This window comes from Balaenoptera ricei, chromosome 2 (assembly GCF_028023285.1).
Source record: "Balaenoptera ricei isolate mBalRic1 chromosome 2, mBalRic1.hap2, whole genome shotgun sequence".
In the NCBI taxonomy this organism is placed as follows: domain Eukaryota; kingdom Metazoa; phylum Chordata; class Mammalia; order Artiodactyla; family Balaenopteridae; genus Balaenoptera; species Balaenoptera ricei.
The window spans coordinates 182,805,711-182,820,475 of NC_082640.1; the positions used below are offsets into that span (position 1 = coordinate 182,805,711).

General features: G+C 57.4%; 1 protein-coding gene across 2 annotated transcripts in view; it reads left to right on the forward strand.

Annotated features, from left to right (window-relative positions):
* Positions 1 to 8,510: 8,510 nt before the first annotated feature.
* Positions 8,511 to 14,765, forward strand: part of HHIPL1 (HHIP like 1) — a 29,050-nt gene continuing 22,795 nt past the window's right edge. For both annotated transcript variants that reach the window (XR_009500994.1, XM_059914979.1), the window contains exon 1: positions 8,511 to 8,792. Coding sequence is in view for 1 of the 2 variants with exons in the window: in XM_059914979.1 (XP_059770962.1) it covers positions 8,511 to 8,792 (282 nt within the window). In the remaining variant the exon portion in view is untranslated. The remainder of the gene's footprint in view (positions 8,793 to 14,765) is intronic.

The following is a 14,765-nucleotide window of genomic DNA, read 5'->3' on the forward strand; positions in this document are numbered from 1 at the left end:
ACCCCCCAAAGTAACTAAGCAGAACTATTTGCAACACATCCCACCCCGGGGGACCCCAGAGCCATGTCACAACCAGTGGAGTGTGGGCCCCTGTGGCTTGAGACCTGCAGGATTGGGAGGGATGAGTCAGATCTGGGTCCAGCCAGGGGCTCCCTGAGGCCAGCATTAGGGTGCAGACTGTTCTGGGGGTGCCATACGGGCGCTGTGGATGGGTTCTGGGCAGAGGAGGGGCAGATTTAGAAGAGACACCTGGCAAAAGTTCTAAGACAGCTTTAACTGTCCCACTTACCAAGTCCAGGGTCATCAGGTGAGGGAGGCTGTCTTCACGGACTCTTTCTAGGGGCCACTGTCCTTCCAGGAAGCAGAGGGAAGGCAGAGGAGAGCAGGTAGCCTCAGCCTTCCTGTCTATAAAACGACAGCCCGGTTTCCAGCTGACATCCGCATGCTAGGATTTTCCCCAGACCTTTGATTTTGAAACAAGTGCTCTGATGTCTTTTGGTTGCCGTTCCTTCCTTCCTTGCACTTCCAGGACAGGATTGAACAGCCCACAGTGGGCCAGAGGAGTTAAGGTCTGTCCTAGAGCAAGGCTGCAGCTCCCACTGCTGGGAGCCTGGTAGGACAGGAGCAAAGCTGGCATTTATTCCTCATGGAACCTCGGGGTGAGGAAAGGAGGCTTCCCAGGAGGCAGAAGCTCTCACAGTCTGCTCCAGAAAAATCTCCCAGCCCCAGACCCCTAGGGGAAGTGCGCTCAGCATGTGGGAACATCTTCCCCAGGGCGTCTGAGCAGGAGCGTGGGTGAGCCTCTATCTAGGGCTGGGAGAGGAGGTGCCCCTGCGCTAGAGATGCTGGGGGGCAGGGGCAGCATCTGTCAGCCCCCCTCTGGGGGCCCTTCCATTGCATTTCCCATCTAAGTCTTCTCCACTCCGGCTAGGGCGAGAATGCGATTTGTTTTTACAGATGAGGAAGTGGAGATGTGAGGGTTCTGACTTAGAGATGTATCAAGGCAACAGACCAGAAGAGTGTTAACATGTGTGCTGGGAAAAATAAGAAGCCTTACTTCTGGGTCCTGGTTTTAGCCTCCCTGGCAGTCCAGTGGTTAAGACTGGCAATCCCAATGCAGGGGGCATGGGTTCGATCCCTGCTCGGGGAACTAAGATCCCACGTGCTGCAGAGTGTGGCCAAAAAAAAAAAAACCTTACTTTTTTTTTCTTCTTTTTTTGTGTGGGCTGAGTTGCACGGCATGTGGAATCTTAGTTCCCCACCCAGGGATAGAACCTATGCCCCCTGCAGTGGAAGCGTAGAGTCCTAACCACTGGACCACTGGGGAAATCCCTATGAAGTCTTTTTTTTTTTTTAATTTATTTATTTTTATATTTATTTTTGGCTGTGTTGGGTCTTCGTTTCTGTGCGAGGGCTTTCTCTAGTTGTGGTGAGCGGGGGCCACTCTTCATCGCGGTGCGCGGGCCTCTCACTATCGCGGCCTCTCTTGTTGTGGAGCACAGGCTCCAGACGCGCAGGCTCAGTAGTTGTGGCGCACGGGCCTAGTTGCTCCGTGGCATGTGGGATCTTCTCAGACCAGGGCTTGAACCCGTGTCCCCTGCTTTGGCAGGCAGATTCTCAACCACTGCGCCACCAGGGAAGCCCTGAAGTCTTATTTGAGCAAATGAATAAACCAGGCTTTGGCTGCAGGACTTCTCAGAGCCTTTAGCATGCAGAGGTGCATCCTGAATCTCTAGGAGAGGCTTGGAATGTGGTGTTTCCCAAACTCACCTGACCGTGGCACCCTACACAGCCCAGCCCCTGATAAGAGCGCCCAGGACCCTTACTCTACAGAACAGAGCATGGGAAATGTCAGAAGAGAACGTTTAAAATCTGAATCCCCCAGAACAGCTGGGCCATCTTCCTGTGGTGCAAATGAGAAAATTGAGGCTCAGGGAGGGATTTCTCCAAGGTCAACTTAGAAACAGAATGCAGATTTGAGCCCAGGACTGTATGGTGTCCAGGTGACTTTCCTCTCGGCCTCCCACCCCTCGGCCTTCAGGTTGGTCCTTGGGCCCCTCCGATTAAAGAAAGGGTTATTTATTCCTTGACGCAGGGAGCCCACTATCCAAGGGCTGAGCCCGATCCTGTCGGCACGGCCACCCTCTCCACATCCCCTTTCTGGCACCGGCTCCTGGGGCCACCTCTGCGTCGGGGCTCCGAGTTCAGCCTGGAGTTAATATCCCGCCCCAGCCGCCGGCCTCTCTGCACCCAGGCCACAGGCTGGAGGTGCTGCCCGAGGGGGCCAGGGCCCTGAGAATCAGCCAAGAGCACCCTTTCCTAGGAGAGGGCTGGAGTGTGGCTGGGGCCAGTTCATTAAACTGGCGGCTTCACCAAAGCCACAGGGGTGATAAGCAAGCAGTTGCTGCCTCTCCGCCTGATTTATCAGCAGGATAACAAGACAGGGCTGGAGCGATGAGGCCACATAGCTGGTAGCCAGTCAGAGGGAGGAAGCAGGCTGAGGTGACAGAGTCCGCTGCCTTCACCCTCAGGGCCTCCGGGAAGCATCCTGACACTGAGCCCTGGGTTCAAATCCCGGCCCTGCCGTTTCCTGACCCCATCGTGATTCCTTGTCATCAGCACCCCGTGCCTCAGTGTCTCCATCTGCATGTGACAGGGACCTCAGTGGCAACACGGGCTGGTGCAGGCAGGAGGGGAGGGAGGTCTCCGAGGGCTGCAAGACATCAACAAACTTGCCCCTGAGTTCATGCCACACCCCCAGAGACTCGGAGCAACTGGGGAGACCCGGGGATCCTGCAGGCGCAGGGGTGGGGTGGAGGCGGCATGCGGGTCCGTGTGGCCCCCGCTGGCACCTGAGACCTGGTGGCACACAGCTCATGTGTGCAGTCGTGCTGGTGTGAGGCCTGCACGAGGTGGCACGGACAAAGCCCCATCACCCACCCCTGCAGGTCTTCAATAAATGCTATTTCTGTCTTCTGGTTTTTTCTTCTTCCAAGTTTAAAATTAAAAATAGATCTTTTGAAAAGAGACCAGCGGACTGGCAGGCGAGCAGGTCTTCGGGGACGGCCTGAGCTGCCTTTTGGTGACCTGTGAGATAGGCAGAAGGGAGCCCTGACAGTCCGCTGTGGTCCTAGGCGGCAGCTCGATGAGCAAGCACCCTGATTCCCGCGGATATATCTCCAACGCCGGGGTGAGGGGAAAGAAGCAAGTCACAGGAGGAAAAGTACACAGCACGAGCTCAGTTGTACCAAGCTTAAGAAGATGTTAGACGATGTTCTATATTCTTTGTGGTGCCTGTATGCACCCACCTTCAGGAGAACCTTCCCTCAGGAGCAGAGGAAAAGGCCATGAGGCTGATGTGAGGCACAGGGGGCGGGAGCCGACTAGGTCTGTGTTGAGTACATACTACGTGCCAGGTACTCTTCTAACAGTCTCACCTACCAGCCCATTTAACAGATGAGTAGACTGAGGCACAGAGGGGTTAAGCGGCCTGTCCAAAGTCACGCAGTTAGTAAGTGGCAGAGGCCACGCTCTGGATTACTAACCCACATCGCCTCTCACACTGTGGTTCAGCGTTCCTCGTGTTTTGAGAAAAGACATAAGACACCTACAGCAGTTGTGGTCAAATATTAACATGGGTAAAGTCTGGTGGTGTGTCCTTGGGTGTTCTTTCTTCTGTGCTGTATCATTTCCTGTAGGTGTGAAATGTTTACAAAAGCCTCTTCTGGCCCTAGGCCCTTTGCCCGGCCGTGATCCACATCACACAGGCAGTCCAGCTGCCCCGGATGGCTGAGCAATGACCAGCTCACCTCTCCCTCCCCCCACAGTGCTCATGAGATGACGCCTAGCATAGTCTCCTGCTGCAGCTGGGTGGCCTGGGCCCTGGGGAGAAAGGATTAGCCAATACCTGGGCTGCCCATCGAGACAGGGAGGGCAAGTAGCCCCACTGGGCAGACAGGTTGGCCCATGACGTTTCCCATCACTCTGGGGAAGAAACTAATGGCTGTGTAATTAGCAAGCGTCTGGTCGGCAGGAGCTGATGCATGGCCGGCTGCCCACACTGACCCAGTCTGGCCAGAATAGGCTTTGGGTGTTCCTCTGGCCTGTGTGTCGTGGTTCTGGCAGCCGACAGTGCCCTCTGGGCTCCTGGAAATGTGGGCAATGCTCCTGGACCCTCAGGCAATCCTCAGGACCAATGGGCTTGGACCCAGAGTGGCCAGCAGTGGCCTGGTCTCACCTCCTCCCTACCCCCACTCAAGAGGTAGGGAAATTGGGGCTGAGTTTGGGGCAGGGTCCTGCCTAGGGTCACAAGGGGAGTCGACAGCAGGATTGGGTGTCCCTCTTGTGCCAGGAGGGGCCTGGATGGGCAAGAAGGCAGCCTTTGGGCCCTGAAGCATCTGCTGACAGCACACACGAAGCCAATGTTTGGGGAAGAAAATCCGGAGGTTTCCTTAGCCACAGGCCTGGCTTCCGCCACTGTTTCCATCACACGGGGCTTGAGGGAACATCGGCTCAAAGAACCAGCTTTGTTCCTGCTGCTTAGGTAGTGTCCCCCTCCCCCCTACAAATGTCCCTGGCTCCAGATGGCATTTGGTGAAATCGTCCGGGCCTTCTAGCCCATGGCCCCCAGCTCTGGCAAGAGCCCAGGCATCAGGGGCTATGACATTCACTTGTGCTTCTTAGCTTGTCCCCCACTTAGGTAAGTAAGACAGGCAGGTTAGACGTGGCTGGAGTTGGGGGACTGCCTTGGCGGGGTGGCGGACAGGCTCTGGGAAAGCCTTTAATCCTGGAGAGTAGGCCTTTGTTATGGAGACCACTGTTGGAGTATTTCACGAGGGCCACTTTCCCCTCCCCCTGCAAGAGCTGTGAGGGGGGCTTGAGGGCTTCCTAGAGGTAAAATCCCCAAACCATGGCCCCTCCTTTAGACTGTGAAATCCCACCCCCACCCCAGGAGTTCCTCAGCCTCACGTTCTTCTGCACTGAGCGCCCAGCAATTCGTCAACATGACCTTGGAAGCTTGCCGACAGGCTCTGGTTCCAGCAACTTCTGCCCCAGGTGAGGAGATCACCGCTGGGACTCTGGACTTACTTGTCTCTCCAGATTTGGGGGTGGCGGTTGACCCTCAGACCTCAGTCCTCGAATGGATCTAGGAAAAGTCACCAATTTTCAGTCTGTTCAGCCTCTTTCTTATTGGCAAGACAGGAGTAACAAATTCCAAGCTCCTACACACCAGAGAGGAACCAGAGACTCTCAAGCACCAGCTTGCTGTGTGATGCAGCCTGTGTTTCCTCGTCTGTCTAGTGGGTCTCAACACAAAGACTCTGTGCCCACATGCTGCCGAGACCTGTCACAACAGGCGTGTTGGGGACCCTGGCAAATGTGAGTCGGTGGTGGAGGCACCAGTCAGAGCCCGAGCCCTCCAGCCTCCCTCCCCGTGACCTCAGGCGGCAGGTCGTCTCTGAAGTCAGACAGCCCAGCACACCAGAAAACAGCCAGGTGGGCACAGGGGCCTCGAGCCTCGTGCCCCATAGCTGCTTAATAAACATTTGTTAAATGAACTAATGAACAAATCTCTAGGTTTTCCACCCGGATGAGGATGGGGGCTCAGCATGACACCATGTTCTGGTCTCAGACTCTGCCTCGGTACCTGGCCATGCCAGGTGTGTATGTTGGTGGGGAGGGTGTCTGCCTGGCCATCTCCTGTGGGAATGACATTGGGCATTGATGAGGCTGTCCCCAAATTTCATGGCTATGGCCCAGGCTCCGTGTCCCCCCCTTCTCTCGCATCCCAATACACCTTTTCCAGGGCCCTGTGTTGATGTTATTATTATGGTCTGAATGTTTGTGTCCCTCCAAAATTCATATGTCGAAATTCTAACCCCCAAGACAATGGTATTAGGAAGTGGGGCCTTTGGAAGGTGATTAGGTCATGAGGGTGGAGCCCCTATGAGTGGGATTAGTGCCCTTGTAAAAAGACACGAGCTTGCTTCCTATCACTCTTTCTGCCATATGAGGATACAATAAGAAAGCCATCTGCAATGCAGAAGGGAACCATCACCAGAACCCAACTGTGCTGGCACCCTGATCTTAAACTTCCAGCCTCTAGAACTGTGAGAAATAAATTTCTGTTGCTTGCAAGCCACCCAGTCTGTGGTATTTTGTTAGAGCAGCCTGAACAGAATGAGACAGGTATCATCACCCTGTCTGACTCCAGGCTGGGAGGAAGGGGCCATTGCAGAAGCCCTTTTCAGCTCCTGTCTTGGCTCTGCCCTTGCCCAGATCGTGTGCAGGAGGGCCCCTGAGGGCTGCGTTTCCCAGGCTGCAGCTCCAGCCTCTGCCTGCTAGGTAGGCCAGTGAAGGGAGCTGGAAGACCAGAGGAAGGGAGAAGCCAGGGAATTTCTCTCCCTCTGTCTCAGGCAGTATCTCTGAAGGGATTGTCTCCTTCGGCTCCACCAGACAGACCCACTGGGTGTCCGGCTTTGACCAGGTGACCCTCGCCCCTTGGCTTTAGTAACATTTCCTGCTGTTCCTCCATTCAGGGACTCGTGGAATCTTTTTTTTTTTTTTTAAAGAATTTCACTTATTTATTTATTTATTTTTTGGCTGTGTTGGGTCTTCGTTTCTGTGCGAGGGCTTTCTCCAGTTGTGACAAGCGGGGGCCACTCTTCATTGCGGTGCGCGGGCCTCTCACTATCGCGGCCTCTCTTGTTGCGGAGCACAGGCTCCAGACGCGCAGGCTCAGCAGCTGTGGCACACGGGCTTAGTTGCTCCGCGGCATGTGGGATCCTCCCAGACCAGGGCTCGAACCCGTGTCCCCCGCATTGGCAGGCAGATTCCCAACCACTGCGCCACCAGGGAAGCCCCCAGGGACTTGTGGAATCTTACTGCTGTTGCTAGTCTCAAGGTTGCCTCACTGTCCCCTGTATGGCTTCTTGGTCATCAGTTCTCTGCATTAAATTCCCCTTGTTTTAAATACTTAGAGATGTCTGATCTTCTGTGTACTCTCTGGCTCATACACGGCACCTGTTTGGGCCTAAGCCACGGACCTCAGGGAGCTCACAGTCCTGCAGAATCGAAGCCACCCCCAGTCCTGCCATGAGGGGTGGCACAAAGACACAGATTGGCTTCCCCAGGGCAGCCCAAAGAGACCTGCCCAGGCTGGGTTTGTGAGCTGGGGCCATGAAGGCTAAGTAGGAGTTTGCCAGACAGAGAAGGTGGAGAAAGGCATTCCTGGGAGGAGCAAGTGCCAAGGTCCACCTGGGAAAGTGCCCAGGGGTGGGGGGCGGTTTGGTGCTATGAGATTCTGGGGTGGGGGGCGTGTGCGTGCACGTGCGCGTGCATATAGGGGGTCCTGTCTGAGCAGCAGGAGGCTGAGTCCCGGCCTGCTCTGTGTGTTATACACCAGGGTTGCTCAAAGAGTGATCCCAGAATTTCTTGAATTAGAGTTTTGTAGGGGGCCGTAACAATCTCTGGGCCTCAGAAGGTCCATTTTTAGGGGGCTGGCTTGCTCCAAAGAGTGTGCAAACCACTGCCCTGGCCTCCGAGAGGCCTCAGACCTGGTTCAGCATGGGAAGGACCCCATGGTATTTGCTTTTCAGAAAAATCTCTCTGGTTCTGCGGAGTGGTGGTGATGGGGAGGGAGGAGAGGCCTGGGGCTGCTGGGGAAGCTGGTTCCATAACCCAGGTGCGTGATACAGGGCAGAAGCTGGGGCAGGAGCTGGAGGACGGACTGGATGCCCACCCAGGAGGTATACAGCAGTGGGCGGGGGGTGGGGCATGGCCTGCAGTCCCAGGCTGTCAGGGAATCTGCTGACCCAGGAGGGCAGAAAGGGAAGAAGCCTGGGGTGGGGGCCAAGGTTGGATTCTAGAGTCTGCCCCATCCTCCCTCCCCACGCTGGGCCTAGGTTTCACTTCTTGTCAGTCCCAGGGCAACACCACCAGCCCTTTACACGGCTGCACTCCCATTTTTAAGTGATTCTGTGAGCATTCCCAACCACTGGCTCCATCGTGTTCCTCCCCTGGCCCAGTCAGAGGTAGGACTGGAATCCAGGGGTCCAGGCCTCTGGCCGGGGGCTCCTGCACGTCCTGCGCTAAAAAGCGCCGGGGGTGGGGGCCAGCTGCGTCCCAGACGGCAACGGGAAACACAGTTGGCACCCAGGCCCCAGGAGGCCGGGTCACTGCCATTGTAATTGGAAAGACTCCAGGTCCAGGAGGAAAGGGCTGCCTGAACGGCGGGAACAGAGGTTGCGCCGAGTTCCGAGTTTTGCACCGCGCCCCTCTTCCTTCAGTCCCGCCCGGACATCCCCGACCAGAGGTGACCTCCTAGCAGGGGAGGTCCCCAAACCCCAGGCCCTGCGGGGCGGGCGCCCCGGGAGGGTGCTGGCGGGGCGAGGGGCGGGCGCTCAGGGCGCGGCCGGCGGCTACTTGTGGGCCGCACTGGGCCGGGGGTGCCCTCCCTCCGCCTCTTCCTCCGCGGGCCGGGCCGGGCCGGGGCGGAGCGGGGCGGCGGCATGGCGGGCCGGCGGGCCGGCGCCGGGACCAGGGTCCGGACGCTGCTGGCGCTGCTGGCGCTGCGGGCGCTCGGGGCCGCGGCGCACCCGCAGTGCCTGGACTTCAGGCCGCCCTTCCGGCCGCCGCAGCCGCTGCGCTTCTGCGCGCAGTACTCGGCATTCGGCTGCTGCGCTCCCGAGCACGACGCGGCGCTGGCCCGGCGCTTTGGGGCCCTGGCGGCGCGCGTGGACGCCGCGATTTGGGCCGAGTGCGCCGGCTACGCGCTTGACCTGCTGTGCCAGGTGAGCGGGCGCGCGGGGCGCGCGCCAGGGGCCTAGTTCCCAGATGGGAGGTCGGCTCTGGCAACCCCACTGGGCGAAGATCAAGAGTGGGCGGCGGGCTTTGGAACCCGAGGCCCCCCCACCAGCCCCCGGCAGGAGTAATTGGGCACGGGGCAGGGATTCGGGCATCCTGGGATGGCTCTGGGCTTTGCCATCATTAGCTTTGTGACTTGGGCTTTCTCTGGGCCTCGGTTTCCCCTCCTGATGAGGTCATCACTCCCTCAGAGTTTGGGGGGCTCTTCTGCCCTGGCACCGCCTAAAGACCCCCAGTGCCTCGGCCCTGGAGAGCCTTGCCCTTGTCGGAGTACCAGGGTGGGAAGCGTTTGTCCCGCTCGGGACTCCCCTGCGCTGCCCCCCGGGGAGATGGGAGCCGCGGACCCCTGCAGAGGGCATGGTCAAAGCGCTGGACTTGGGTTTGTCGAGGGGTTTGGGGGGACACTGCTCCCAATGAGGGCCCTTCCCCCAACCTGAAGGAGCTGTCTGACAGACCCTCATTACTCCGGGATCCTGACGTGCACTGGTGCTTGATCCTGGGTGACCCCCGGTGCTGAGATGTCCCAGGTGATTCCAGACCATACCTTGGTCTGTGCTGTGCCCTTTCCCTGGGATGGCGCTCCCACCCGGTATAGGCATAGGCGCTTTCATCCTCCAGGACCACCCCAGTGACATCCCTTTGGTGAAACCCCTCTGCCCCCTGTGAGGGCTGAGGCCCTGCTTCTGCTCACACCAGATTGTGCCTCAGCTGTTCGCTTTCCTGAGTCCAGAGTGCCTGACCAGAACCCCTGGCCGGCAATGGGTCAAGGCTGAGAAGTCCTAAGGCTGGCCCTGGCCCAGCACCTGGGCAGTGAGAGGACCCATGGGTGGAGGGGTCCTGCCCACACAGCACAGAGTCGTAGCCTTCAGCCAGCAGGGGCAGGTGCTGATGGGAAGAGCGAGAGGGCTGGCTTAGATTCAGACATACTAGGTTTCGAGCCTGGCTCTGCCACTTCCTGGCTTTGCAACCCTGGGCAGGTCATCACTGCACTTCAGTTGCATCATGTTTACAACAGGGGCGATCCTAGCTTCCCCCCCAGGGTTGCCATGAAGACTAAATGACACATACTCAGGGCTCAGTGGACTATTCTGCCTGGCTTTCTCTAGTGCCTCCTTGGTCCCCACTGGCTGCCCAGCCCTGAGCAGGGACTGAGTGGGGCCTACAGGCTGATTCAGGGAACGCCCAGAGTGGCAGGGACTTGCTTGGTGGTCACACAACTCAGTGGTGGCCATGGTGGCACTTGGACCACAATCACTGCCATGTGAATGGGCCATCTGGGTAAGAAATAAGGGGGGGCTGGGAGCAGACAAGGAGACAGACCCTGGGGAGCTCCAGAATGCAAGGGGGTGGGCAGCTGTCCTTTGGTGTACTCTGCTGAGCACCCACTGTGCCTCTCAGGGGAGCCGGAATGGTCTGGCCAAGTGTCCACCTAGCTCGCCTGCCTGGGGACTCCTGGGGACCAGATCTGGTGGTCTTCCCACCCTGGTCATATAGCAGAATACATGCATCCACTCCACTCTTTTAAATTGAGCATTTACTATGTGCCAGGCTCAGCAGGGCCCAAAGGTGTGCAGGTCTGAGGAGGGAGAAGGGAAGGTTCAGTCCTGCTACCCCTCCCCTGGCAGGAGGCTCCCCTCTCTCCTTGGGAACCTTCCCAGCACGGCCTGGCCTTGCGCAAGCAGTGGTAGAATGGCCACTAGCATCTTACCCCAGGCATCTCTGGGAGTGACCTCATGTCTGGAGCAAGCTTGGAGAGTGCACCCGAGGCTGGATCACAGTTCCCCTGGCAGGCCCTCGTGGGAGGGAGGGAAGGAGAGTGCTAGATGGGGGATGGTGTTCTCTGCAAGCCAAGGCTGCATCTGGATTGAGCACCTCCAGATTTCCACGAGGGGAGGTGGCCAAGGTACCTTATTTACAAGTTTCAGTCAATGACAGCATTCAGGGATCCACATCTGCTTGGACTCCAGATGGAGAGAGAGACCATGAAACCATGCCTACGCCCAAAGTCCCCCCCGAACCTGCCCCTATCTGGCACCCACAACTCCTCTAGATGCCCAGGATGGCAGTAGTCCCTCCTGGCCCCTTTAGACCCTTTCTTGGGGCTTTGCCCTCGTCCATCTGATGCCTGTGTCACTGGGAGGAGTAGAGACAACTTGTGACACATGGCAGCTCAGGTCCCAGGTTGATGGGAGCCAGTCCACATGACGAACTTCCCATGTAACTGAGGTGGCCTCTTTAAGTACCTAAAATCATCAAAGCATGGTTTCTGATAGAAGTCTGTGCAAAACATGGTCTGCAGGCTCGGGTACTGGGCAGACATTTCCTCGGAGCCTGTTAGGAGTTGGCCCTATGCTGGGTGCTGGGCCCAGAGGCAGTTGGCCAGTAGCAAGCTCAGTCTCAAAAGTCCCCTTGTTCAATTCAGGAGACAGACACACAGACACTTACCAGAATGGCCAGAAGGCTTCCCAAGGGTGACTGTGGAGCCATAGTGAGAAAGGCCACACTTACCCTGAAAAAGTCAGGGAAGCCTTCCTGGAGGAGGGAACACTGAGTTGCCTCTTGATAGTCCATATTGTCTGAGCATTATTTCAACAAACACATGCATCATTTCAGTTTATTCCTCCCAATAACTCTATGAGGTTGGAATTTTTTCCCCTTTTATAGATGAAGACATAGGCACAGAGAGGGTAAGGAAATTGCCCAAGGTCACTCAGGGAATGGTAGACTCAGTCTCCAGTGTGCTCTGACTCCAAAGCCCCTCTCTTAATCACTTTGCCTGCCTTCTTGAAGCCCCACCATGTGCTGGGCCCTGGGGTCCCTGCCCTGAATGGTCTCACAGCCTATGGGGTGGACACACAAAGAGATAATTAAGTCCTAGTCAAGCAGACCAGCTGAGCAGTGGGGAGGTGACAGCAGAAGTGGAGAGCTCACACTGCAAGCTACAGAATTACAGTTTGGTGAATGTTGTGTCTGAGATATGGACAGAGAACTGTAGGAGCATCCACAAGGGCTGGGGGAATCAGGGCCCTGAGAGAATAGAGGTGTAAGGGAAGACTGTTGAGTTGGGCTTTGAGTCATGAATAGGAGTTTGCCAGATGCAGAAGTGGGCGAGGAGGGAATGTCCTATAAGAGAATACTGTGTACAAAGACTCAGTCTTCCTGGGGAAATTCCTGGCGGTCCAGTGATAGGACTCAGCATTTTCACTGCTGAGGGCCCGGGTTCAATCCCTGGTCGGGGAACTCAGATCCCGCAAGCTGCATGGCGCAGTCAAAAAAAAAAAAAAGACTTGGTCTTCCTAAAGAGTAGACGGTGGACATGAGAAGCCTTCGGGACTCAGGACCATGGCTCTTGAGTGTCAGCGACGGCACATTGGCAACCTCGGGGCGATAATGTGGGCAGGCTGTTTGCGCCTGTGCTGAAAGGCCCAGGCAGCTAAGCAATGTGATACTGGGTTGGTTTTCCATGGGTTTTCTGCTGCCTCCCCCTCACCGACCACTGTGAGGCTGGTTGCCGATTGAACTCCTTGCGAGCAGCGACCGCTGCACCCTCTTGTCATTTCCTGCTCTGGACTACCCAGGCCTGGGCACCAGGTTTGTATTGTGTGTAAGTAAGAGTGCATGGGTCATGAGTAAGGGTTGGCCGGACCCGGTGGCTTGATGCACGGCTGCTGGAATTCCAGCCTGACTCCCTGGAGGCCCTCCCTGCTCCATCTCCAGTTCTGGGTGGGGTCTTGATGAGTGGAGGGCACTCAGACTGGCTTCCAGAAGTCTGTTTTGCTCCCCACTGTGTCTCTGGAGCCGAGGACAGTGCCTGGCACAGAGTCGGTACCCAGTAAACACTTGATGAATGAAACTCTGCTGAGTAATCTGAGAAAAGCCCTGGTCTGGGCATCATGAGGCCTGGGTCTGAGCCTTGGCTTGGCCACTTCTTGGCGCCTGGCCTCCTTTAAGCCTCAGGTTCTCATCTATACAGTAGAAATCACAATGACCCTACCTCGCAATGACTAAATGAGGCGTGTGTGCACGCAGACCCTCCCTGGTCCACCCACGGCTGCTGGCTGGGTCACAGGAGGCTCCAGGGGAACCGTGGGAGAGGTGGCACTACACAGAGGCCAGGGCCTGGCCGTCTGGAACATGTGAAAACGCTCTCCCTGTCTGGGCCTGGGCAGTACTGACCAGACCCACAAGCACGTCACCAAGTGGCCCTCAGGCCCACAGTAGCAGTAGTTGGGCCAGGAGGACAGGCCATGGTGTGACCAAAAGCCACAGTCGTGTAAAGGGAGGGTACGGGCCCCTGGCCAGGAGCCTGAGAACACAGTCAGGAGGGCAGCCTGCCACCTGCTGCCCCTGAGGGCCTCCTGTTGGAACCCAGCCTGGCCCTGCCTGTGAGGGGGGAGCGTGTGCCTGTCTGCACCTCCCCCGCTGCGGGAAGAGCATCCCCTGACGCCTCGGGGGCCCAGGGCTGAGTCAGACCAGGCCTTGGCCTGGTGAGCCCACGCAGGGGGTGAGCGGGGGGCATCAGGCACATAAACAGTTACATATGCTCAGGTCAGAGGCTCTAACCGAGGGAGTCCCTTAGAGAGCCTGGGGTGCTAAGGCCTCTGCTCTGGGGGGCTCTCAGCTCGCAGCTCTCAGGTGGTGGGCGCTGGAGCCTGAAGCTGGGAGAGGCCTGGTCACATTTGTTGCCACTGCCTGGGTTCCCAGAAAGCAGAACCTGGGGCAAAGCTCATGGCTCTTCCCCTTATTAGGGTGAGAGGACGCTGTAAGCGGAAGTGACAAGGAGCAGAGGGGGAGCCCAGTCAGGGATGCAGTTGCGAGTCGGCTGCTGCCAAACGTGACTGACGCTTGAACTGGCTAGACTGTGGTTCCAAGAAACCACACAAACTGTGAATCAGGACTGTCCTGGGGAGGCGGGGGAAGGAGGAGGGCAGAACAAGTTATCCGTCAGTTCCCTTCTCCCAAGGGTCAAAGGTCTGCCACATCAGGCATTAACTCCCCCACATTCCGGATGGGGCCCACGTGGGAGATGAGTGGGGTCCCAAGCGTCTCATCAATGGGGATGCCCTCGGTGGGAGGTGAGGGGTGAGCCACGGCTGTTGGGTTTTACCCTGTGAAGTTAGATCCCAGGACCAGTGAGGTCAAGAAGGTCTGAAGAGGTGCCTGGGGGCCGGGGGGTTCCTGATTGATTTATCTCACAGAATAGCAGCTCTGGCAGCAGAGGACAGCCCCAGGGCCCTGCCTGGGAGGGGCTGAGCCCAAGGTGACTAAGGGATGGAGGAAGGGGGTCCCGGTGGTCAGGGGGACATGTGGGCATGAACGTAATCAACGCACTCACACGTGTACATGCACCAGCCTCCCCAGTGCTGGGAGGATGGGGTCGGCCTGAGACCAAACCCAGATCCTCCATGCTGACCGATGGCGCTGGGTGACACTGGGGGGCCCGCACCTGGGTCTCCCTGTCTGTAGCACTCTCACCCTCATGGGCTCTTTCTTTTTTTTTTTTATTAATTAATTTATTATTTACTTTTGGCTGCACTGCGTCTTTGTTGCTGCACGTAGCTTTCTCTAGTTGCGGTGAGGGGGGGGCTACTCTTTGTTGCGGTGCGTGGGCTTCTCATTGCGGTGGCTTCTCTTGTTGAGGAGCACGGGCTCTAGGCACGCAGGCCTCAGTAGTTGTGGCGCACGGGCTTATTTGCTCCGCGGCATGTGGGATCTTCCCGGACCAGGGCTCGAACCCACGTCCCCTGCATTGGCAGGCGGATTCTTAACCACTGCACCACCAGGGAAGCCCCCCTTCATGGGCCCTTGTGATGATTAAATGAATAATGGAGGGAGGAGCCCTTATTCCTCGTTAAGGGCTGGTCAGGGTGGGTCAGTGCTCGGCGCAATCCCTAGTATTC